This window comes from Tursiops truncatus, chromosome 4 (assembly GCF_011762595.2).
Source record: "Tursiops truncatus isolate mTurTru1 chromosome 4, mTurTru1.mat.Y, whole genome shotgun sequence".
NCBI classification, from domain to species: Eukaryota; Metazoa; Chordata; class Mammalia; order Artiodactyla; family Delphinidae; genus Tursiops; species Tursiops truncatus.
Window position 1 is genome coordinate 77,680,866 of NC_047037.1, and position 27,459 is coordinate 77,708,324.

General features: G+C 36.0%; 1 protein-coding gene across 3 annotated transcripts in view; it reads left to right on the forward strand.

The window, feature by feature from the left end:
• The window catches only part of RABL3 (RAB, member of RAS oncogene family like 3), a 38,843-nt gene that overhangs the window by 3,341 nt on the left and 8,043 nt on the right, over window positions 1-27,459 (forward strand). Inside the window, exons 2-6 of one of the 3 annotated variants that reach the window (XM_019922776.3) lie at window positions 1,528-1,660; window positions 2,305-2,398; window positions 17,531-17,660; window positions 21,650-21,764; window positions 23,950-24,100. In XM_019922776.3, the coding sequence (XP_019778335.1) occupies window positions 1,602-1,660; window positions 2,305-2,398; window positions 17,531-17,660; window positions 21,650-21,764; window positions 23,950-24,100 (549 nt within the window). In that variant the 5' untranslated portion in view covers window positions 1,528-1,601. The remainder of the gene's footprint in view (window positions 1-1,527; window positions 1,661-2,304; window positions 2,399-17,530; window positions 17,661-21,649; window positions 21,765-23,949; window positions 24,101-27,459) is intronic. The other 2 variants (XM_019922777.3, XM_073804193.1) reach the window with 2 other exon arrangements.

The window sequence follows — 27,459 nt, forward strand, 5'->3', positions numbered from 1 at the left end:
GTTCTACCTGTATGGAGTAAGAGAAGACTTTATATCTAGAATGATGCTGAGTCTTGAAAGATTAATTCACCAGGCCAATGAGAGGGAAAATGGAAGGAGAGGATGTGTAGGATATTTCAGACAAAACCAGCTGTGTAAGCAAAGGCTATGTTTCATTGTTTTTAAGTACACTGTGTAATATATTCACAATAACAACCTGCTTATAGAAAAACTCTGCTTGTGAATTTAAATCTACATTATTGACAGTAGTGCTCTTTGGGTGATTTATTTTCTTCTTTTTTTTCTGTACTTTCTAGATAGACTGTAAATAAAACTTTATAATAAAAAGTGATAGATCCATGCACAGTAATGCGCACAAAGAGGTCGGCTAAATTTTTGATAACTAGTGACGCATAAAGATTCACCAACAATGCTTGTTATAATGGCATCCCAGTTATGTTAATTGAATGAGTAACTCTACACATAAATGTACAGGGATAGCTCATTCCCTTTCCTCTTCCTACAGATCTCAGAATACTAGCCCTAGCATTAGTAATTAGATTATCCTAAACCCAGGAGATCTATAAGAAAAGAAAGTGCTGTCCTACTGAATGGGAGAAGATATTTGCAAGCAACATATCTGATAAGGGGCTCTCCAGAATATATAAAGAACTCATACAACTCAAATCAAAAAACAATCCAATTAAAAAATAGGCAGAGTACCTTAATAGACATTTTTCCAAAGAAGACATACACATGAAAAGATGGTCAGCATCCCTAATCATCAGGGAAATGCACATCAAAACCACAATGAGATATCATCTCACACCTGTCAGAATAACTCATCAAAAAGACAACAAATAACAAGTGTCATCGAAGATGTGGAGAAAAGGGAACCCTCATGTACTGTCAGTGGAATTGTAAATTGGTGCAGCCACTGTGGATAACAATATGGAAGCTATTCAAAAAATTAAAAATAGAATTACTGTATGATCCAGCAGTTCCACTTTTGGGTATTTACCTGAAGAAAACAAAAAGACTAATTCGAAAAGATGTATGCACCCCTATGTTCATTGCGGCATTATTTATAGTAGCCAAGATATGAAAGCAACCTCAGTGTCCACAATAGATGAATGGATAAAGAAAATATGTGTATATATACACATACAGGTCGACTATTAGCCATAGAAAGAATGAAATCTTGCCATTTGCGACAACATGAATGGATTTAGAAGGTGTTATGCTAAATGAAATAAGTCAGAAAGACAAATACTGTATGATCTCATTTATATGTAGAATCTAAAAAAAAATGAACAAACAAAATGAAACAGACTCATACAGAGAACAAACTGGTGGTTGCTAGAAAGGAGAGGTGGGGAGAGGGGTGAAATAGGTGCAGGGAATTGAGGTACAAACTTCCAATTATACATAAGTCACAGGGATGTATTGTACAGCATAGGGAATATCACCAGTGGTACTGTAATAGCTTTGCATGGGGACAGATGGTTACCAGACTTATTGTGACGATCATTTTGTAATGTATTTAAGGATTGAACACCTGAAACTAACATAATATTGTATGTCAACTATACTTCAATAAAAAGAAAAGACAAGTGCTGTCTATGAAGTTAAAGGGCCATGATGTAGAAGAGGAAGAAGAGTTGTTCTCCTTTTCCAAAAGATAAGTCTGGGCCAAGTGGTTGACTGCTTTCTAAAAATCACTGTATGGGAGAACTGGAATATCTAAATATGGAATTGTGAAATGGTGAATCCCTGTCACTGATAGTGTTCAAGCATAATCTGAAAGACGATCTAACAGGGTCTGTGGAAGGGGCCTCTGCATTGGTGGTCAGGATAGAGGAGATTACCTCTAAGATATGTTAAGATTCTACAATTCTAAAATAGGCTGAATAGATGAAATCCTTCCAAAGGAAAGCGATTAGTTTATTTGAAATTGCCCTGGACCAGTAGTTCTCAAAGTGAGTTCCCTGGATCCGTAGCATCAACATCACCTGGGAATATGTTAGAAGTGCAAAATCTTTGGGTTCCATGACTGACCTGTCAAATTGGAAACTCTGGGGACAGGACCCAGCATTCTGTGTTTTAACAAACCCTCCAGAGGATTCTGATGCTAAATTTGAGAGAACCAGTGTCCTTAACCATCTTCTCTTTATCAATGAAGCTTATTAAATCATTGGTATGGTATGAACACCCTTTAAACAACCATGCTTTATATATCATTATTACTGCTTATTCTCAGTCTTACTTTTGCCATAATATATTTCAGCATGTCTTTTAAATGACTAGAGTTCTTGTATCTTTTACAGGTGTTGGGAAATCTTCCCTAGTTCATCTCCTGTGCCAAAATCAAGTGCTGGGAAATCCGTCATGGACTGTGGGCTGCTCAGTAGATGTCAGGGTATGTGTTTCTTATATTTTAGTTTTTCAGTGCCATATTAAAGATAACTCCTTCAAATTCATGATCCAATTACAGCCCTGTAGTCAAGACTAAGTAATAATAATAGCTGGGTTTTATTAAACACCTACTTTGTGCTAGATACTATGCCCAATGTTTTACATGTCTTTGCTTACTTAGTCTTTTTTTTTTTTTTAATATTTATTTATTTATTTATGGCTGTGTTGGGTCTTCATTTCTGTGCGAGGCTTTCTCCAGTTGCGGCAAGTGGGGGCCACTCCTCATCGCGGTGCGCAGGCCTCTCACTATCGCGGCCTCTCTTGTTGCGGAGCACAGGCTCCAGACGCGCAGGCTCAGTAATTATGGCTCACAGGGCTAGTTGCTCCACGGTATGTGGGATCTTCCCAGACCAGGGCTCGAACCCGTGTCCCCTGCATTGGCAGGCAGATTCTCAACCACTGCGCCACCAGGGTAGTCCCACTTAGTCTTTTTTAAACTGTAAGATATAGCTACAAAAATTAAGGCATAGAGAAGTAAAGTAATTTGATCAAATTCATTCAGTTCATAAGAAGCAGAGTCAAGATTTGATCCTAATTAGTCTGATTCCAGAGACTTCACTTTTAATTACTATACTGTATATCTAGAGTTCACTTAACATGCTCCATAAATCATTCTGCTCGAGGCTTTCCCACTAAGACAGCCAACTTTTGGCTAGAAATATAGTGTAAAGGCAAAAGCTTCTGGAGCCTTATATCTAGGTCATCTGTTCCACATCACATTTAGGAAACCCAAGTGCAGTTTCCACTGAATTAGCTATCTTCCCAGATATTTTGGTCTTGCTAATTCCAGCTATTCCTGTCCAGGCCTCTCTTGTACTAGCATACCTCTCTCCATTGAGTTAAGAAATAAATAAGGAGGGAATAGCAGTTAGCTAGATTGACAGTTATTTTCCTTCAGTTCCTTGAACCTGTTGTTCCACAGTCTGCGATGTATATTGCCACTGATTAGAAATCCTCTGTCAGCCTAAGTGTTATTCCTTTTTAAGGTAATTTCTTCTCTCTAGTTGCTTTAGAAAAAAAAATTTTTTTTATAATCTTTGATGTTCTGTAGTTTTGCTAACCTACATCTAGGGGTGGATTAGTTTTTAGTCATCCTACTCAGAAGTTGTACGCCTCGTATATATCTTCATTTTTCAAAATTTTTAGCCATTATCTGTTTGCCTTACCTCTTTCCTTCTATCTTCTTCTTTTGAACTTCTATGGGATTTTTGTCCTCCACATCTTTTAATTGCACTTTCATGTTTTCTATTGTTTGTTTCTCCGTGGTGCATTCTGGATGATGTACTCATATCTGCCTTCCAGTTAACTAAGAATCTCTTCAAGTATGTCTAATCTGTTTTTTAATAAATCCACTCAGTTTTTTATTTCAGTAACTGTAACTTCTAATTTCCAGATGTTCCTTTCGGTTCTTTTTCAAATGTCAAAATTTTTCAAAATATTCTGATCTTTCATTATATTTTACTTTTTATTTTAATCATATTCAACATAATATTTTATGGTTTCTTTTGGCTTGTTCTATTTTTTTTTCTGGGTAGGTGACAGATGTCCTACTTGCTATATATGCAGACTCTACCTCATGGAAATGTACCTCTTGTATGGTTTGTAATTCTTGAAGATAACCACATCTTCAACAGGATTTTTTTTCTCCTCTTCCCTTTTGAAGTCTTGTATGCTGTGTTGTGAGAGTACAGTGCCTTTCATTTCTGTTGCTGCCAGAGCCCTAGCGATTTCAGTGATCCTTGTAATTACTCAGCTTGGAATTTCCATGCAATCTTGATAATGTAAATTCCCCCCAGCATCTGATTGTGGTTTCCATTTTTTGTGGATCTTTCATCTACTTTCTACAAGGTCCCTGACAGAAAGTTTTTCCTGCTTTCCTTAGCCAGTGGACAGAGTTTTTCCTACTCTCTTTCACTGACTGGGCTGCTCATCAAGGGTCCGCATTTCAAGAAGGGAATCTGTTCTTTGTCACTCACCCACATATACTCTTGCCTTAAAAGCTGGAAAACAGACCCCTATTCTTGGCTGGGCAGTAAAACTTTGGGGACCAACCCCTAAAGTTATATCTGAATCTGGGTCAGCTCCCATTTCATAATCTTTAAGTTTTTCCTTCATTTCTAGCATCTGGGGAATTTCCTTTTTTTTTTTTTTCTTAAGTGTGTCCTTTTTATTTTTAAAAAATATTTTTATGGCATTTCTATGAGTTTGAAGTCGGAGGGGACCTGTCTATATCATTTCAGCCTACTATGTTCCCAAATTCTTAGCTATGGAAGAAAAAGAAACTAGATAATGAATTCAGTGGCAACTTTATTTAAGTTTGGGAGACCCAATAATAAGCTCTGGACAAAATTTCCCTTTGGACTTTTCTAGCTCCCTTTCTGTGAGAAAGCTTAACATATTGAAAAGAAACTTAGAGTTGAACTTCCACTTCTTGAGTCAGTCGCATATTGCTTTTGCTTCTTAAAGAGAAACTTAGACTAATCAGTTTACTTCTCTGAGCCTTAGTATGTCATCTGCAAATTAGAGGTAAATAATACCTGCTTTATCTAGCCTACAGGTTTGTAGGGAGGATGAGAGAGAAGCTTAAAAGGTGTGAAGTTAAGGTCTAGTGCTTTACAATTTGAAGTTGAAATTGAACTTAAATTCATTTTCCTGCCCCGCCCACCTGCCCCTCTTATCTACTCAGAGCCCAGTCTGCGCGTGTAATTCACCTTTTGTCTTATTTGGGGTTTTTTCCCCTTTTCTTATTGAATTGGCTAAATCCCCAGTACAGTGTTAAGTAGAAGTGGTGCTAACAGGCATCCATGTCTCATTCCCAATCTCAGGAAATTTTTAATGTAATACCATTAAATATGGGTTTTGCTATAGGACTTTTTGTAGATATACTTTATCAGATTAAAGTTACCTTCTCTTTCTGTTTCGATGAGAGTTTGAACCACGAACTGGTATTGGATTTTATCAGGTGCTTTTGCATGATAATCATAATTTCCCTGCTTTATTTTGTAACTATGGTAAATTATTTTGATCGATTTTTAAATGTTAAACCAACTTTGCATTCTTGGAGTAAATCCAACTTGGTCTTGATGTATTCTTTTCATATATCACTAGATTCAATTTACTAATACTTTTTTTTTCAAATATTTGCATCTAAATTCATGAGGAATATTGGCCTATCATTTTCCTTTCTTATAATCTCCTTGTGGGATTTTAGTATCAGGATTATGCTAGCCTCGTAAAATGAGTGGGGAAGTTTTACCTCTGTATCTATTCTCCGGAAGAGTTTATGTAAGATTGGTTTTATTTCTTCCTTAGGTATTTGGAAGAATTCACAGTTAAAAACCTCTGGACCTAAAGTTTTCTTTGTGGGAGTTTTTAAATAACATTAAAGAAAATATGAAAATGACTATTTCTTCTATATCAATTTTGATAACTTACGTTTTTGAAATAATTTGCTTCATGTAAATTGTCAAAAAATTTGTTTTTATATCCTCTATTGTCTTTCAATATCTGTAGGATCTGCAGTAGTATTCCTTCTTTCATTTCTGATATGGGTAATTTGTGGCCTTTCTCTTATTTTCTTGGTCAGTCTTGCTAGAGGTCTATCTAGGACCAGTTTGGGGCTTTGTTGATTTTATCTATTATATGTCTGTTTTCTATTTTATTAATTTCTGGTTTTTTCTCTATTATGTCTATACTTTCTTTGGGTTTAATTAGCTGTTTTTTTTTCTAACTTCTTGCACTGGGTAGTTGTTTCACTGGTTTTTTTCAGGCTTCCCTTTAGAAAGCTCTAAGGCTCTAAATTTCTATCTAGGCACAGCTTTAGCTGCCTCTCTGAAATTTTGTTCATTATCATTCAGTTCAAAATACTGTCTAATTTCCATTATGATTTCTTCTTTGACTCATGGGTGGTTTAGAAATGTGCCACTTAATTTCCAAACTTTGAGAATGTTTATTATCTTTTAATTATTGATTTCTAGCTTACTTTCATTGTGCATAGAACATGTGCTGTATGATTTCATTCTTTGAAATTTGATGAGATTTGCTTAATGCCAATTTTGGTAAATATTTCTGTGCACTTGAAAAGAATGCATATTTTGTAACTGTTGAGTGCATTGTTCTAAATATATCAATTAGGTCAAGTTTGTTAGTCTTTTTGTTCAAATCTTCTCTATCTCGACTGATTTTCTTTGTTGCTTGTTTCATCAGTTGCTAAGGAATGAGTATTATAATCTCCAACTATAAGTGTGGATTTTTCTATTTCTCATTTTAATTCTGCCCATTTTTGTTTATATATTTTGAGGTTGTTTTATTAGGTGTGTTCTAATTTAAGATTGTTTAAACTTCCAGAAGGGTTTAACATTTTATCATCATGATATATCCTCTGTATATCCAGTAATACATTGTACTTTGAAGTCTATTTTGTCTGGTAATAAAACAGCTAAATCCCACTTTTTTCCCCAGTTTTATTGAGATATAATTGACATATAACTTTGTATTAGTTTAAGGTGTACAACAAAATGATTTGATATATGTATATACTGAGAAATGATTACCACAATAAGTTTAGGTAACATGCATAACCTCACATAGTTACAATTCTTTTCTTGTCATGAGAATTTTTAAGATTGTGTTCACTAATGAATGAATGGATAAAGAAATTGTGTTATATATACAGTGGAATATTATTCAGCCATAAAAAAGAAGGAAATTCTGCCATTTGAAACAACATGGATGGACCTTGAGGGCATTATGCTAAGTGAAATAAGTCAGAGAGAGAAAGACAATTACTGTATTAGCACACTTAGATGTGGAATCTGAAATAACCAAACTCATGGGAACAGAGAAGAAATTCGTGGTTGCCAGAAGTGGGGGTGAAAGGGGGAGAGGGGTAATATGGGTGAAGATGGTCAAAGGTACAAACTTCCAGTTATAAGGTAAATAAGTTCTGGGGATATAATGTACAACATGGTGACTATAGTTAATAGTATTATATTGTATAAACCAACTTATTTTTAGTTAATGTTTTGTGGTGTATCTTACTTCCATCTCTTAACTTTTGTGTTTCCTGTACCCTTGTATTTACAGTGTATTTCTTGTAAATAAGATATAGTTAAATTTTGCTTTGATAAGCAGTCTGATGTCTTAGGTTTTTTTTGTTTTTTTGTTTGTTTGTTTGTTTGTTTTGCGGTACGCGGGCCTCTCACTGTTGTGGCCTCTCCCATTGCGGAGCACAGGCTCTGGATGCACAGGCTCTGGACACACAGGCTCAGCGGCCATGGCTCACGGGCCCAGCCACTCCGCGGCATGTGGGATCCTCCCAGACCGGGGCACGAACCTGTGTCCCCTGCATCGGCAGGCGGACTCTCAACCACTGCGCCACCAGGGAAGCCCTGATGTCTTAGTTTTTTAATTTGATTCTTGGACCTTGCCCCCAGATATTCTTTTTTTTTTTAACATCTTTATTGGTGTATAATTGCTTTACAATGGTGTGTTAGTTTCTGCTTTATAACAAAGGCCCCCAGATATTCTGATTCAGAGTTATACATGCCCAGGAATCTACATTTTAAGAAGCACCTGAGACAATTCTGGTGCAGGTGAACAGTGTTTTGAGGAACACTGGGTAGGATGTGGAATCAGTTTTCCAAGTGGATATGGAAGTGGTTAATGACAGGACTTAGAGAGGCAAGACTATGAATCAGATGCTGACAGGGAGTTAAAAGGTATTAACAGTAAGGGAAGAGGAAGGGAAGGGGAGTATAGCTAGATGGTCCAAAGCCTCATGCAAGGTATTTCCTATTTTTTAACTCCAGGGTAATTCGAATGTGGAAGAGTGAACAGCATCCATCTGAGAGGGCAGCAGGAGAAGTTTTATCTTCAGGGTAGAGGCTGGCATCAGTTAATACAATGAGGTTGAGGATAAGAATATAATGGAATTTTATATAATCATGGAGTAAGTTTCTAGGAGAGAAGTGGAAAGATTTGGAAGAAGGAAACAATTGGGATTGAATAATGGGTAGAGGAAGCAGAAAGCAGTTTGGGAATCAGAATATAAGAAACCAATTAAGGACCCAAAGTATATGGGAACTTAGGATAACAGGTCTTGAGTGTAGCTGGTAGCAAAATTTCCAAAAGAAACTTTGTCTTAGCAGCCTCCTGTATATGAAGGTGGAGACTCGGGGTGTATCTGTAAGGAGTTCTTCTACGTATGTCCCAGATTGCAGATCAATATGAGTTTAGTTAGTTCCCAAGAACCCTGACCAAGTTTTAGAAGTAACAGTAGCGATTTCCTTTGGAAACCCCTGCTTTTGGAGAAAGTGAAATTGAAGTTCCCTTGAGTTATCTTATGAAAGACTGTCGACTTTTGAACTCCCTCCATAGTTCCAGGAAACAGTGGGGAGGATGTAAAACTGCCCAAAGGGAGACTGGAATAAAGGCTACAGTAGTCGAAGACAAGTGTCATGTAATAATGTGATGGATTTTACTGGAATGAGTGTGTTACTGACTTCTTTAAAGCCAGACTGGCCTGAATTGCATTACCGTGGAAGAGTTGGCCATGTGGGGCTGAAAGTGATCTTGCTTTTATTACTCTTCATTGAATTGGGCTGGTTGATCTGTCTTCTTTGAGAAAAATGCATTTCTTGAGTGACAACATAAGTAAAAGGCATTTTTAAACGATAATCTTAAGGTAAGTTCTGATAGACATGTAAATTATATTGACTCTTGTTGTAATAAAGTGAACAGTTCTTCCCTCTAGCAAGGATGGTTAAATCTGATAAAGGCTTTACCTAAATAACTTGAAAGAACACTTTCTGCTGTAGCAGCTTTTATATTGCAATTACAGCTTCTGTGTTACTGAAACCTGAAAGGGGATCTCCAGAATCAGTATAGATCCATAAATACACACTCTTCAGAACTCTTAAAAACAGTTGCCCCATTTAGCTCATTTCACATCTGTTAACAGCCAACTAAAAATAGAGATGGTAAAGATGATAATGTAATGGTTTAATTTCAAGTACTGGGTGAAGCTAATAAGCTTAAAGTATGTACTCGGTAATTATTAACATTTTGGATTTAGTATGCAGTGCAGAGGTGTAACTGAACTGAAGGGAAGAGAGAGAAAAGTTTTATTTTGTGGTATTCTTCATTCATTGCTGTGTTCTAATTTTGTTGCCCCAAGTCTAATGGGACCAATATAAATGCATGGCTATGTTTAATTATGAAAACAAAACTTACAGAATTTAATCTTTTCACAAATTATAAATAAGGAAATTGATTTGTCATTTCTAGTTCACTTTAATGGGATTTTTAACTCTAATTTACACATTGCACACAATCAGTATCTATTGAATTCCTCTTGGGCAGCATAACAATATACAAGCACTGGGGAGAAAAAAAAATTTTTTAAGGGCAGTCTTCCTACCACTAAAAATATGAGATGGGAACTGGTAGGTGGGACAAGGTCTTTATATAAATGATCTTTAAAATAATGGTAATAATAAATGATGGCTAACATTTTTTAGTGCTTACTTTGGCTAGGCACCTATTTTGCATACTAATCCACAAGCCTTAATGCCCACAACCCTTTGAGGTAGGTACTATTAGCTTCCCTATCTGACACATGAAGTAGTTGAGGCACAGAAGTATTAACTGACTTGTTCACGGTCACAATGCTAATAAGTGATGGAGGTGGAATTCAAACCCAGACAGTCTGGTTCAGAAACCTGTGCTTTTGATCACTACTCTGTACTGCCTTTTGTTCCAGAATGGTATTAAGAAAAAGGTATTCTAATGCTGTTAAATACAGTAACGACTAGACTCATGGAGATTTAAATTTAATTTAAATGAACTAAAATTAAAAATTTAGTTGCTTGGTTGAACTAACCACATTTCGAGTGCCCAGTAGTCACATGTTGCTGGTGGTTACCATATTTGACATTTCCATCATCACAGAAAGTTCTGTGGGATAGCTCTGATATAGAATATAAGTGTTCAAGCAAGAAAGTGAGTCGCTTGTGAAGAACAGAAAATTATACTGAGTGTTAATGATTGAATGGGCAGCCTGGGCAACGGACAAATGTACTATTCCTTAAGAAGAGGGATATATATTACAGGTGGAAGAGAAAGAAATGATAAATTTAGCTCTGGACATGATGAAGGGAGGGATCTGTGAGCTATCCAATGTCTGGAAGGCATTAGACGTGTTGAAGCTCAAGAGAGAATTCTGAATTGGAATTATCTGTATAGGGATAATCCTGAACCATGAGAGCTGATGAGGTTTTCAGAAAGGAAAATTTAGAAAGAGAAGAGCTGAGGGAGAACCTTGGGGTATATTTAGAGAGTTGATGTTGAAAAGGGGGTCAGAGAAATATTGATCAAAGAGATAGGAGGGATAGCCAAGATGATGAAATACCGCAAGAGCAAAAAAGAGATGAGAATTTCATGAAGGAGGGATTGATTTTTAGTATGAAATAATACAGAGATATAAGGACTAAGAGAAAAAAATTGGATTTGGTGACGATGAAGGTAGTGCTGACCTTTGAAAACGCAATGGAATGTTAGTGGCAGAAACCAAATGATGTGAGTAGGCAGAGAGGAAATAGAAACAGGGGTTTAAATCAGTCGTTTAGAGGTTAAATAAAGGAGCAGATGGGTACAGAATAGAAGGGGAAAGTGAAGGGTTTTTTAATTTATTTTTTTATTTTTATAAATTATTTTATTTAATTTATTTTTGTCTGTGTTGGATTGCCATGCGAGGGTTTTATCTAGTTGTGGTGAGTGGGGGCTACTCTTCATTGCAGTGTGTGTGCTTCTCGTTGTGGTGGCTTCTGTTGTTGTGGAGCACAGGCTCTAGGTGCGCAGGCTTCAGTAGTTGTGGCGCACAGGCTCAGTAGTTGTGGCTCGTGGGCTGTAGAGTACAGACTCAGTAGTTGTGGCACACGGACTTAGTTGCTCTGTGGCATGTGGGGCAGGTGGGATCTTCCCAGACCAGGGATCGAACCCGAGGTCCCTGCACTGGCAGGCGGATTCTTAACCACTGCACCACCAGGGAAGTCCAAGGGTTTTTTTTTTTAAATAGAGGAAATGAACTTGGCTGAAGGCAAAACAAGATTACTGGTAAGGAAGAGGCAGTTAGCAGACACCTTTATGATATTATTCATTCATTCATTTATTCATTCATTATATATATTGCATACCTCCTGGGTATCAGACACTGCAAAGAATTAGAAGTACAGCAATGAATGAGACAAATTCAATTCCTACTCCCCTGGTACATTCTCATTGTTGACTTTTTTCTATCCTTCTGTCTTTTCTCCCAACTCTCTCCTAAGACCTCCTACCTTCCTGACTCTCTTTAATAATAGTTCTACAGGCACACATACTAAACCAAACTTACTAGAGAATATCTACATCCACTGCTCTTTCCTGATGTGTATCATTTTCTTTACTAAATTTGTTTCTCCTTTTTAAAAATTACACACAATGAATAAACTCTTCAAATGAGACAAAACCTTTTATACTTAGTCTTGATTTGATTTCCAATAAAAAGTTAAGAGGTGAGTAAATGAGAAGTACCAAAGTTACAGTATAGTTCCTTTTCCCATTTGATGATCAGCACATACTTTTGCTACCTGTTGAGAAAAATCCTTCTTTATATAACTGTAAAGTCTGTAATGACTTTAAATATTCGTTCCTTGATGACCTGATTTAAATATAAAACACATTTCTTATAGTTTGGCATTACCCCCCATCATGTTGGGCTCTTAGTATAGCACCGACGGACCACTTATTGTGTCAAGAGCAATACTTGTTAAAATGTCAGGCTTTCCCTTGGAGATCACTCACCCATATAAAAGATATTATGTCATAGCTACGAGCTACAAGCCACGGTTAAAATTCTTAGGACTCATTACATTTGAATTAAGTAAAACTTAGTTTAATTCACCAGTTTGGAAAGAAAGAAGGGTACCTTCTCTTCTAATTCTGCAAGGAAACATGAAAAGATTTAATTAAGGAAGGTATTTTGTGGTGAAGAGTACAGATGAGTGGGTGAATCTGGCTTGGGAGCGTGTGTAGCCAAAAGGGAGCTGGCTAATAGACTTGGTACATTGCAAGGCTAAGAGGGCATGCTACCTGGAAGTTGTATTACATAGTGGCTATTCTGGAAGGAGTTACAGTCTGTTTACAGTCTGTAAACATTAGACATTTGAAATAACTTTAGAGAAAAAAAATGATGTACTTAAATTGTTGCCCAGCTTAATTATGTATGAGAATCTCCTAGAGAGCTTTCTTTAAAATACAGATCCTTGAGCCTCACCCCAGAAGCTTCAAGAGTTGTCCAAGAATCTGTATTTTTTAAAATAAGCCTTCCTATTGGTTCTGATTTAATTTGTTCTTAGAACTGTACCTGAGAAGCACTGGAATTCAGTAAAATAATAAACTGAGTATAATAAAACCTTAGAGGATGATATATCCTGAATTTATTCCTTGATTTAACTAAACATATCAAAGCATCTAATATGTGCCGGGTATTATGCTATGTTGTAGGCCTACCAAGATGAATAATATGGTCCATGCTCTTCAGCTCAGAGTCTAATAGAAGAGATATCAGCAGATAAATAAGACAGTGTGGTTAGTGAAATGATAGAACTGTGCAGGATGTTATGGGAGCAAATAAGAAGAGTACCCAACTGGCCCTGATTGGTTTTGGAGCCAGGGAGGGTGGCAGGATCAACAAAGCTTCACTAAAGTAGTTGAGCTTTTTGATACCTGGTAACTGACTCCTTATAATACCTTGTATTGCTCGTTTCAGTGGTTTTGCTTAGAAATCTTGATATTATAAATTTCCTTGCTTTCATAAACAGAATTCATGTAGTTTAACCTTTTTCTTGATGACTTAACATTTTCACATATTATCAGTTATTTATGCCTTATAGCAAAATAGTGATACCTTTTATCACAGTATACAAGATTACTTTCTATTATCCACAATGGTCCCCAACTGCTGTGATTTTGCTGTTGTCATTTTTGTGTCCTATCCTCTTTGTTGCCAGTCTGCTAATTGTCTTATCTTAACGTCAATGTGGCTATCTGTAGAATATCTTATTTACTTAAAGTTTTCCTTGGACAAAAGGATTTGGACCCAAAAAAAATGTGAATAAGTAAAAAGTATGAAGCATTCTGTTAAACATATTGATATATGCATTTTATGACATCTATTTTAACTATTCAGCTATCTTGCTTTCTGTTATTTCAGAGCCATTTGATATACAGAATATAACTTCTTCGTTTTGTAAGCAAAGAAACTGAGACTCAAAGATATCAGGGATAATTAGTAGCAATCAATGAATATAGTCTAGGCTTCCTGATACCAAAAGAGTTCCATTGTATAAAATGAGTAATTCTTAACTAGAGGTTACAGCAAAATCATTTGGAGAATTGTTCAAATTATGCATGCCAAGGACTGGACCCCAAAGTTACGGATTCAGTAAGTCTGACATGTATATTTCTTTTTTTTTAAGGACTTTTTTTTCCAGCTTTATTGAGATATAATTGACAAAAAAAGTTGTAAGATATTTAAAGTGTATATTGTGATGATTTACTATATTCTTACACATTGTGAAAGGATTCCTCCCATCCAGTTAATTAGCACATCCATCACCTCACATGTTTATTTATTATTTATTTGATGAGAACATTTAAGTTCTATTAGCATGTTTCGGTTATACTATAGAGTGTTATCAACTACAGTCACCATATCATACATTAGGTCCTCAGACCTTATTCATTTTAGAGATGAAAATTTGTACCTTTATACCAATTTCTCCCTATTTCCCCCACCCCTGCAACCCCTGGCAACCACTTTTCTATTTTCTGTTTCTATGAGTTTAACTTTTTATTTAGATTCTACATATAGGTGATAGCATGCAGTTGTTGTTTTTTTTTTCTCTGAGTGGCTTGTTTCACTTAGCATAATTCCCTCAAGATCCAATCATGTTGTCTCAAATGGCAGGATTTCCCCACCGCCCCCCCACCCCAGCCCCATGGCTGAATAATGGGATAATATTCCATCTCATGGCTGTATATCACATCTTCTCTATTCCTTCATCCATTGACAGACACTTGAATTGTCTTCATATCTTGACTGTTGTGCACAGAACATGGGAGTGCAGATATCTCTTCAGTATCCTGTTTTCATTTCCTTTGGATATATACCCAGAAGTGGGCTTGCTGGATCATATGGTAGTTCTATTTTTAACTTTTTGAGGAACCTTCATTCTGTTTCCATGGTGGCTGAACCAATTTACATTCCCACCAGTAGTGTACAAGGGTTCCCTTTTCTCCACATGCTTACCAACACTTGTTATCTCTTGTCTTTTTGATAACAGCCATATTAAGAGGTGTGAGGTGCTATCTCACACTTTTGATATTCATTTCCCTTCTGATTAGTGATATTGAGCACCGTTTCAGGTATTTGTTGACCATTTGTCTTCTTTGAAAAAATGTCTATTCAGTTCCTCTGCCCAATTTTTAAATTGGGTTTTTTGCTATTGAATTGTATTATTTCTTTATATATTTTGGATATTAACCCTTTATCAGATGTATGATTTGCAAATATTTTATCCCATTCCATAGGATGCCTTTTCACTTTGTTGCTCGTTTCCTTTGCTGTGTAGAAGCTGTTTTATTTGATGTAGTCCCACTTGTTTATTTTTTGCTTTTGTTGGCATGTATATTTCTAAAAAAAAAACCTTGAAAGATTCTGATGTACACCCCTGAACCACCGTATTATAATCTGGCTCTTGTCTATATTCTAATAGATAAGGTTGCCATATATCAGATTTCGTTTCTGAAATATAAGCAGTAAATTCTTATAGAGTCTAGACCATGAGAAAGAGAGAGATTTTGGAGTTTACTCTGAGTAAGAAAGTCATTGGAGAGTTTTGAATTGAAGGGGGATATGATCTAACTTTCATTTTAAAATGATCACTCTAGCTACTATTTGGAGAACAAATGGAGGGTGGTGGGAAAGTGAGTCGGTGAGGCTCTAGTGGGGAAATCAGTTAGGGGATGATTACATTAATTCAGGCAAAGAGATAGATAGAGGCTTTGAGGGTGGTAATAGTTGAGATGGTTTGAAGTGAACAGGTTTTGGATATTTTTTTAAGGCAAAAGCAACAGAATTTGCTGACAAATCAGATATGCAGTATGAGAGGAGTTAAGTTTTAAGTTAAGAGTTAAGTTAACGCTTAAGTTTTTGGCCCTTCAACTAACTAGAAGGCTAGAATTGCCTTTTACTGGATCAGAGAAAACTGGGAGAAGAATGGGTTTGGGAGGAAGATTGGGTTATTATTTTTAAATATGTTAAATTTGAGGTGCCTGTTAGACATCCAAATTGTAGTTAGGTGATATGGTAGTCTGAGGTTCAAGGGACTGCTCCAGGATGTATATAAATTTGGAATTCATCAACGTATTTATGACATTTTAAATCATAAGAGTAGATGAAATTGTCAAAAGAGCAAGTGTTGCGAGATATCCAAGAACTAAACCTTGGAACACTCTAACAATTAAGAGGGTAGAGAGATGAGGACAACCCAAATGGAGACTGAAAAGGCTTAGCCAGTGAGGTGGGAAGAAAAGCGGAACAGTATGATATTCCTGTAAGTTAAGTGAAGAAAGTATTGAAAGAGGAGTGATTAGTTTTATCAGATGATAGAGTAAGATGGAAACTATTCATTGATTGTTGGATTTAGCAGTGTGGAAGCCATTAATGACCTTGATAAGGAATATTTCAGTGGGGTGACTGGGACAAAAGGTGTGACAGGAATGAGTTCAAAAGAGAATATAAGGAAAAGAATCAGAGACAGTTGAGAAGAGACAACTCTTTGGAGGGCTTTTGCCGTAAAAAGGCATAGAGAAGTGGTTTGGCAGCTAGAGGAAGACATGAGGTCAAGAGAAAGTTATTTTTTTATTTTTTTTTTGCGGTACGCTGGCCTCTCACTGTTGTGGCCTCTCACTGTTGTGGCCTCTCCCGTTGCGGAGCACAGGCTCCGGACGCACAGGCTCAGCGGCCATGGCTCACGGGCCCAGCCGCTCCGCGGCATGTGGGATCTTCCCGGACCAGGGCACGAACCCGTGTCCCCTGCATCGGCAGGCGGACTCTCAACCACTGTGCCACTAGGGAAGCCCAAGAGAAGGTTATTTTAAGATGGGAAAAATTATGGCATGGTTGTTAGCTGGTGGGAATTAATCCAACAGAGAGGGATAATTTGATGATGAAAGGGAGAATTGATAGAGCTACCTCTTTGATAAGAAAGAAGGGATGGGATTTTATGCATAAGAAGGGGATTTGACCTTAGAGACACGGACAGTTTATCTATAATAGCTGCAAGGAAAGCAGATTATATGGGTACAGATAAAGGGAGTGGATAGATAAGCGAAGAGCAGGTTGTAGAGTTCTCTTCTGATTGCTTCTGTCTCTGGAAGCAAGATTATTAGCTGTGCCTGAGGACAAGGAAGAGAGATTGGAAGTTTGAAAAATAGGAGTAAGTGTGAAATAGTTACCTAGGGGAGGAAAAGAGGAAATAGACTATGGAACTGATTGACAGAGAGCTCCAAAGGTAGACTTGAATTTAAAATGAATCCAGTTAGCTTGAATGTATATTTTTCTGAACATTACGCTCGCTAGCTGGGTTGCAGACATGGAATACAGGAAAAGGTGGATATAATCAGGGCTGGAGTTTTGTCTAATGAATACTATGTGAGGGAAGAGTAAAGGAGAGATTAAAATGACGAATAGCAGAATTTATGCTTAGTTAGGAAGGAAGTGAAGGTTTGGAAGTGGAAGGCGGGACTTTGGAAGGTGTTAGGATCCATGAACTATAGGGACCTTTGGGGTCAAAGATTATTATTAGAGTTGGAGTGTTAGAGAGAGGAAGCTGTAAAGATAGGAGGTGGTGATTAGAGAGTCAGAGGGTAAGCTGCTGATATGGAATGTTCAGTGCTTTAAACTGGAATGAGGGTGTTTATGAGTTTTCTTAGTGGCTATAATAATTATTTTGATGAATTGATTTGTTAGGTTCATGACTACAAAGAAGGAACCCCAGAAGAGAAGACCTACTATATAGAATTTTGGGATGTTGGAGGCTCTGTGGGCAGTGCCAGCAGTGTGAAAAGCACAAGAGCAGTATTCTACAACTCTGTAAATGGTAAAACATTTTTTATTTTTACCATATATTAATGGTCTCAGATCATCTGATGAGGAATGCTGGACTCATCTTAATTTAAGAAAGATCTAAGATATCCCCAACTCTTAATTTAAATCTGCATATCACATTCCAGTTCATGTTTTTTAGATTCTAACTATGTATTTCAGAACATTAGATATTTGCTTTGTCTAAGTGTTTCTATTTATATTATTGTCATAAACTAAATATTGAGAGATAGTTTGGGTACTCGACATAAAACATGGAACCTTCCAAAACACTGTCCCCTGGGAGTGCTGTTTCTTCAGTCAACTGAGTATATACCATTAGGAGTCCCATGATCTAAGCCAGATGTCCCAGAGATACTGAGATTTTTTTTCATCTGCTCCTTAGAGTCCTGTGTAATTATAAAAGCTGCCTAAGGATGTTTTTAGGGGTGCAGAAATTTCATCCAGTTATAGATATACAAACACCTGGAGCAGACTTCCAGGTAGAGGTGTGTAATAGGACATAATTGCAGTTCATAGAGTGCCTACTCTGTGTCCAGGAACTAAACTACTGACACCTGTGATTTACCTATAGAATTTTTTTATCTTCTCTTTAATTCATTTTTTACCTTTTTTTTTTTTACTGTGAAATATAATTTCAACTTCTCTTTGATTGATGTACCAAAAGATTTAGTATCTTACCCCTTCCTTTCTGGTAGATGCTTAGCTATTAATTGGCCTTCATTTATACTATGCTTAGATCTCATTCTATATTAAGTAAGCATTGTAATTATTCAGTACCATCTTCATTACTTATATTCCTCTTTCAATATCTTATCCCATATCATAAGGTGTTATAGATACTTCAGAAAAGTAGAGAAGGCTCTTGTCATTGGATGCATACTGTAGAATACAGGATGAGTCATGTTAGTTCAGACCTATGTCGCATTTAGCTCGGAATTCTATCTGAAAGTGTCACAATCTAATTGAAGAAACAAAATATTCATAAATGAAACAAAACACAGTTTAAGATGGTGACATTAATATATGACATCATAATGATACATGATAAAGTACATGATAATGGCATATATTAATAGAATGTATATAAATGAAAAAACAGTAAGATAAGACTGGTATAGTATTAGGTGACTTGCTAAAGAGCAGGAGAGAAAGAAATGAAGCCTGGTTTAGATCTAGGATCAAGTGATAAACTTGGATTATATCAGTCAAATGACTTGTCAAAGTTGATATCAATCTGATTTGGCAAAGAAAAGTTTGGATAAATAACACTTTTCCTGTTTAGATCTTTTTGACAAAGAGTTAGGATAAAAATTATAAATAAATAATAAAGACCATTCAGATCCTAGAAACTTTATGGAATTCTGAGTTGTAAGCTTAGTAAGTACTGAAGAAATCCATCTAAATCCATATTTATTTGGTTATCTTTTCTATACCTACTCTCCATTAGTGATTTGTGTCTTCCTTAAATATTATTGAAGTAATTTCATATATCCTATGTTAGTTTTACAAGTAAGACTGAGAGATATTCCTGTTTCTTAAAAAAAAAAAAAAAAACAACTCCCTATTAAGAGCAATCTTAATAGGGACTCACAGACAGAGAAAACAAAATTATGGTTACCAAAGGGGAAAGGGAGGGAGGGATAAATTATGAGTTTGGGATTAGCAGATACAAACTACTATATATAAGATAGATAAACAATAAGGTCCTACTGTATAGCACAGGGAACTATATTCAATATATTGTAATAACCTATAATGGAAAAGAATCTGAATATATATATATATATATATATATATATATATATATATATATCTGAAGCACTTTGCTGTACACCTGAAACTAACACAATATTGTAAATCAACTATACTTCAATGAAAAAGAAAGAAAATCAGTTTCTGTGTTCTTCGAGCCTACCTCTGGAACATTTCTCTTGGTAGAAGCGTTCAAGGTTCTTTACTCCATCTACCATCCTTAGTTTTCTAAGAAACAGAGCATAAGGATCACTCCATTCAAATACAGTCTATTCTTAGCAATAACTTCCTTCCCTCAATACCCTACCTCTTCCCACTGTGATGAATGAGGCTGGTAATCCCCAAAGGAAACCTGTAAAGTGTCTCTACCTCTCTATTTTTAAAGATTTAGAACATATTCTGATCAGCTATCACCCTGACTTCTTTCCTTTGGGCCTCACTGTGTCCCATCCCTTCTAGCTTGTAATCTACAAAGCAGGAACTCTCAGCCCAAATGAAAGAAGGAAAATAAGGAAAAAGGTGCTCAATGCCCTTAAAAGCTCAAAAGCCTTAAATAGAGATCCTCAAAAAATAAACTCCTCCCTGTGCATCTAATAGCTCATTTAGGCCTTTGTAATCTTTTCACTCTCCCAACCAAACCCACCCATAGTTTTGTGGTATTTATACCTAGGAAATAAGGAGAGGAGAAAGTATCTTCCACTCCCTTTGCCCTGAAGTGACTTTATTCTGTCTTCCTCTAATCTTCTACTGTCAGAATACTTGATTTCAAATTCCGCTACCCCACTTACCATGTGATCTAGGGTAAGTTACTCAACCTCTCTGAGCCTCAGTTTCCACATGTGTAAAATGAAGATAATAATTCTTACCTCATAGGACTGTTCTGAAAATCAAATTAGATGCCAGACGTAAAGCACAATATTTACCACATAAATACTGAATAAATGTTAGCTATATTCTTTAACGGTAGCTCTTTATTCCTTTTTTAAAATCTATCCTTGTTCATGTTTCCTTAATGCCTAATAGAGCCCCTCATTGAGGAAAGTAGAGTGAATGCAGTTGGACACGGGGGCAAGTGTCAGATCTCTATTTTTTCCAGATCCCAGGAGAGATACAGATTTATCTGAGCTAACTGGAACTAGTCAACTATAATTTGCACAAGCACCTTAGTTACACAATGTCTGTAAAAACTAGAGGAGCCAAATAATTCTAACTCTTATGCCCTTCTTTTTCAAATTTACATATCTTACATCTTGAAGATGGAAGAATCATCAGTTTCACATTCTCTCTTCACAGTAGAATCTGGGTAATATAGGCAAGGGTTGGGGGTTTAAAAACCTATTGTCTCTTGATCACAAGATGGTACCCTAAATTTCACTAGGCATTAAAGCTTTTCCTTTTTTGTCAATATCATATTGTAATAACCTGCTTTACCTTTCTGTCCAGGATCTTAACTGATTCTGTTTAATTGTATTTCTAAACCTTATTACATTTTGCTATTTTTCAATCTCTTAAAAGTCCATCGGTTTTCTACTATTCATACTTCTTGACTATCTTTTCCTACCTCCTTCTAGTGGCATATTTCTTTTGCTTTGTTAACTAGATCTCTTACAGGTAGAGCAAGCTTACATAGCTAGCCATTAATCCGAAGAACTAAATGATTAGACTTTTGAGTTGATTAGGTTCAGGTGATCTACAAGAAAACATCTTGTCAGCTAAAGAATAGGAATTGTATCAAATTAAATCAATACCATTTTAATAAATTTTTATTATTAAATATTTTAATGAGTGTAAGTAATATGTGTATGTATGATGTCTATGACAGATGCATAGTGTGGAAAAAAATAACCTTTTTGAATGATTATAATTTCCTATATACTTGAAGTAGTTTTGATTCTTTTTATTGATGAAGTAGTTCTGTAATTAGGACCAGGCAGAATAGGCACTCATTAAGTGTTGAATGAAGAAAAAAAGAAGACATTCTAAAAGTTTAATGACATCTGTCAGCCCTTGTAGAAGTTTTTAAAAGTTATATAACTGACAAAGAAAAGCTTTTAGATAATTATTTTTAAATAATTATTTGCAAGAATTTACAGAGGAAATTTAAAAATAATTGTGTCTGAATTTGTTAGTCGTACCAAAATGCATTCGGTAAGCAACCTAATGTTTTGCCAATTGTGAAATGAAGAGGAGTTGTTACAATATTGACATTATTTTCTTTGGTTATTTTAGGTATTATTTTAGTCCATGACTTAACAAATAAGAAGTCATCCCAAAACTTGTATCGTTGGTCATTGGAAGCTCTCAACAGGGATTTGGTGCCAACTGGAGTCTTGGTAACAAATGGGTAAGCCCAGATTACTTCACAGTTGGTTTGAAATGCTATAGCAATCCCAGGAATGTACCCTCCAAAATAACATTCTGTAAAATGTTTGATTTGCAAATATTTTCTCCCACTCTGTAGATTGTCTTTTCATTCTCTTAACAGTATCTTTCACAAAGCAATAGTTTTTCATTTTGATGAAGTCTAATTTCTCTTTTATGTATTATGTTTTTAGAATCATGTATAACAACTCTTTGCCTAATCCCAGATCATGCAGGTTTTCTCCTGTGTTTCTTCTAGAAGTTTTACAGGTTTTGGTTTACTTTTAGATCTATGATCTGTTTTGAGTTAGTTATAATGTGTGAGGGTTTGGTTGAGGTCGATTTTTGTATATGAATGTCCAATTGTTCCAACATTATTTGTTTCTCTGAATCCTAATCTTCTTCATAATGGTAGTTAAATATAGTGTCCTGAAAGATGCAAGGTTTTTTGTTTTTGCCTAAGTGGTACAGAGCATATAATACAATACCTGGTTATCTGTCTCTTTGTTTTGTTAAGGTGTTATCAGACTTATCCATTCATGATAAAATTCCCCATTTGCTTTTTACCTAATGATTTAAAAAGAAAAAAAGGATTTTGAGATCAAATTTCAAATTGGATATAAGATTTAATGAAAGAAAGTGAGAAAAAGGAAAGTTAAAAAGAGAAATAAGAGAACAGATTGTAAATATACATATATTATGTGCAACATATATGTTATGTTACATATATACAATAAATATATATGTTAATGTGCAAGAGATTATGAAAGACTGCAAGTGACAAATATGTGTATCAAAGATGATGTTTGGTAAAATATATACAAAAAGTTGTATGTAAGCCAGAGTTAGAGTATAAGGGGAAAAAAGTCCTAAAGGAGGGTACTTTCAAAACTTTATTCTCTAATAAAGCAAATTTCAGTTTTGGACCATGTCTCCTAAGTCAACATTGATGTTAGTAAGAAGAATCAAAGGCCTTGAACTCAAACTATTGTTGGCTTTGATGCAGTAATTAGGATTATAGTATTTTTATGAAATGGGAGGTAACATAATTCAAAACAATTTTGTTCCAAGTCTGAACAGTAACTGAGGCTCTGTAAGGTTATTGTGAAGGGCAAAAAGATTTGGTAAGTTCTTGTGCGCAGGCGCACACACAAACACAATTTAGATTATTCAAAGAGAAAGAAGAGTGATGTCAAAGGAAGGAAAAAAATTATGCTCACCTGGTTTGTATTGATTGGGTTATGCAATATTGATTTACTGTCATAAGGTGTCGCAACCAGATTTTGCTGACTGTTATAAACTGAGCTTATAATATGTCAGAACTCCAAATCTGTTTCATTTCTCATATGTGAGTAGAATTTATATTAATTGAACAACATTGGGCTCTATGTTCCTTTCAGTAATAGAAAGACAGTGACCCAAGGCCACTAACCCTAAGTGATTCTTACTACCTGTTCTGTGTCTCTCACAGCTCTCGTGTCAGGACAAACAACTATTTGGTACTTAATTCTTTCCTTTTACTATTCATTTTGCATTTCAATTGTTTCTTTCCCTTTCCATTTGTTGACTCCATCTTTCCCCAGGCTGTAGCATCACCTATGGTTGATTTATGCTGGCCTTCAGCATTCCTATTTCTGATTTTCCTAAAATGATCTATTTTTCTTTACTATTCATAGACAGAAATGAGTATGGTAGGTGTAAAGTTTATGCATACCCCAGGAGGTACCCGGAAGCTTGGCATTTTCCCCTCTGGCAAAAGGCGTGACTGCCATGCTAGGGTACTGGGTTTTCTCTCCACAGAGGTTTGAATCCACTCTCTGCATCTACCCAGAAAAATTCCTGAGCTGTTAGCCTTAGAAGACAGAGCTTTGGGAGAAGTCAAGTCAACCTACTTTCATATACCTGGTGGGCACTCAGTTTATTCAAGTAGTCTATAAAGACCCATGGGACAAATTTTGAGTAGTTGAATTAATAGTTGGAACTTGAAAGATGGCGAGGATTGATTGAAAAAATAAACAAGTAGGTGGGAGAAAAGTAAGTTTATAGGTAATGGGTGAGCAAGAGTCAGTGAAGTATCTGTAAAATAGTGTGAGTAGTTGCATTTAAATATTACACATCTACATCAGAAAGGTAAATTCTATTCACCTCTTCATTATTATTTATCACAGGGATTATGACCGGGAACAGTTTGCTGATAACCAAATCCCACTGTTGGTAATAGGGACTAAACTGGATCAGATTCATGAAACCAAGCGCCATGAAGTTTTAACTAGGACTGCTTTCCTGGCTGAGGATTTCAATGCAGAAGAGATTAATTTGGTGTGTATTTTTTACTAATGCATGTTTGTATTATTATCAGGTAAAGGCAAAACCAAAGACTTTGAAAGTTCTATATGCTCACAGAGGAAGCTTTATATTTGAAATCAGGCATTTGGGTTCTAGTCCAAAAAGTAATGAAGATTGGAGCCAGCATAGATTATGAGATGGGCAAAGCCTCCTTATATGCTGACCTGTTGGAATGTTCAAACTTTGTTTTATTCTTGCTTTAGAAAAGCCTCTTAGCTTCTTAAACTACAGAATTTACCTTAAAGGGTAAACAAGTATATAAATGAGAAAATTACAAACTGTAAACTAGGAGTGCTTCATAAGCATTAGTTTATATAAACTAATGTATAGTTAGTAATGTATAAGCATTAGTTTATACAATAGATTGAGTCCCTTCCTGAGATATTTAGCTCAATTAGAACTGGACATTAAGAAGGCTAGAAAAGTTCTCATATAAGCTAGTTAGTGTTGCCTAGAGAATGATCCTGGCCAGCAGCTTCAGTCATGGTTTATATGTCATTGTTCGCAAGTAGGATTTCTGCAACATATCTGCGCACTGGCATTCCAGACGTGGTGGTGGTAGTTTAATACCACTAATGGCTAACATTCATTAAGGACTTATTAGTGCCAAGCACTGTTCTAGTACTTTATGTACATTATCTCACATGCATCGTCTTCACATCAATCCTATAAGGTAGGTACTATAAATACCTCCATTTTAAAAACGAAGACTAGAAGCAAAGAGGGGCAATTAGGCCAAGGTTACACGGTCAAACCAGGCACTCTGACTCCAGAGCCCATGCTCTACAACTAAGCCTGTTTTCCACTTAATTATCCTTCACCTAACATTTAGAATCTCAGAGCTGAAAGAATTGTTAGAAATCATCTAGATCACCAATTACTCAAACCTGACTGTGTATTCAATATTATAGTATTTGTGAAAATTTTTGAATAAGTGCCCCACAGCTGGTGCTTTTTATTCATAAGGTTTGACAGAAGGACTCAGTATTTTTTTTTTTTTTTTGCGGTACGCGGGCCTCTCGCTGTTGTGGCCTCTCCCGTTGCGGAGCACAGGCTCCGGACGCACAGGCTCAGCGGCCATGGCTCACGGGCCCAGCCACTCCACAGCATGTGGGATCTTCCCGGACTGGGGCACGAACCCGTGTCCCCTGCATTGGTAGGCGGACTCTCAACCACTGTGCCACTAGGGAAGCCCCGGACTCAGTAGTTTTAACTAATAACTCAGCTGATTCTGATGCCCTTTCTCTGTGAATCAGCATTGGTGAACGCGGCTTGGTTCAACTCCACCTGTACCCCCCATAATTGAGTCAGCTTCTGCCTGCCATTCCATTGTTTTTTACATTCTGCTTTGCAGTGGAGATGCCTTATTTTTCTCAGCTGCCACCATGGAATATTCAGCATAAATGCCCAGGTAGTCAACACTGGACCATCATATTCCAGAGAATTCCTGTTACATAGAATATATAATATCCTTGTCAAAGAAGTACTGAGGTTACTTTGTCTGAACATTGTTTCCAAAGGGAAATTTACCACTGAATAGCTTAATTTGTTCCAGCAATTACTTTTTTTTAATAATAAAAGTAGCTGGCATTTATTAAGTGCTTACACATTCTAGACACATACTATTTTACTTTTAATGTATTTTAGAATGTATCTGTTTCCAGTGCCTGTGGGTTTCTGTGACAATCATCTAGATATGTGCTTTTCCTATTTTACTTGCAAAGTCAGGGCGATCTTTAATTGTTAACAAAATGTAAAGGTACTCAAGTGGCAAACATGGTCTTCACAGAATTCACATACAACATACTTATGGCCTTTTATCAGTGTACACCTTCAAGAACACAGCAGAAACAAGAGGGTCTTGAGGATGCAGGGAAGAAAAGATGAGGAGGAAAATTGGATAAGAGTTTCAAAAAGAGGTAACAGTCAAAAAGACTCAGCAAGTAAATATAAAGTCTCAAGTAAAAACTAATTTAACACTGTTAGTGCTAGCATCTTTGGTTACTGTATGAATTTACTTAAAATTATTAAAAAGTAAGGATTAACATAACTGTATACATCAAAGATAGAATCAAAGCTTTCTTGTGCCTGGGGAAAAAAAAGACAAGTTGTTTAAATTATAAACAGGGAGGAGATTACTTATTTTTTTAAATCCTATTAAGTTTTTTTGTGTCTAGCACAAATTTTCCTCTGTTATGTGTTTACTTCAAAGTGATCATTCTGAAGCATCTTCCCTAGTTAATGTTTCTCAAGCATTTAGAGCTATCAATTTTCAGGCTTTGCCCTCTACCATGATCAATAGCAGATAGTTATAGTTCTTTCAGATCTAAAACTCTCTTCCTAAAATCATAGGGTTTCTCTAGCCTGGTCAACCTGAAATTCTGGAGGCTTAGAAATAAGTTTTTGGGAGGTTTTGTCTGTTTGTTTGATGTTTGATTTAATTTTTGTATTTAGTACTTTAGCTCTATTTGGAGTCATCTCTGAAGTCTTTTGACAATCTGATGATTATGTGATCAATATCTGTTTTGTAAATCATATCTAATACAGATCTAGTTAAGGTTTGTCTTTTATATGCCTCAATTGCTGTATAAATGTGTTCAAACATGATTTCAAATACAACAGTTTACACGATGACATTTCAGTCTGCTTAATCCATACATAGAATTATCTTTTATTATGTTAGGTGCTTTTGTGTCTGAAAATTCAATCTGATGGCATTTTCTTGGGATGAAGAAAGAAGGAAACTAATATTTCAGTACCTACTATGTGTCAGACATGCATTATCTCATTTAATTTTCACAAAAATCCTATGGGTTAAGTATCGCTATCTCCATTTCACAAATGAATAAGCTCAACTTTAAAGGTTTAGTAGCCTAACCAATGTCACACAATCTAGAGATGTTGGGATAGATACTCAGATTCAGAGCCTGCTGGCTTCAAAGACCTCTGATTTTTCTTTTACTCTATGATCTTTGAAAAGTTGTGGTCTCTCTTTTGTGGTTTTGGAAAATGTATAGCTTCTGGTCAGAATTTAAAATGTGAGCCTTGAATGTTGTATATTGGTAAAATAGGGATTGTTACAAAATGCACTGGAATGGAATCGTGTGGGCTTAGAGATTACAATCAGAATAAATGCAACAATAATAACTTCAGTGATTTCCCAAGGGACACAGATGATCTATAACTGAAAAAATAGATACTATCCTTGCAAAGGAGCCTATATGATATCCCCATGGTTGGGTCTTAGGTGGCATTTGAGGTACAAATCAAAGTACTCGGTCTCTTGAGTTGGCAAGTCAATGATGACAAGCTAAGGCAATTCAACATTGGAA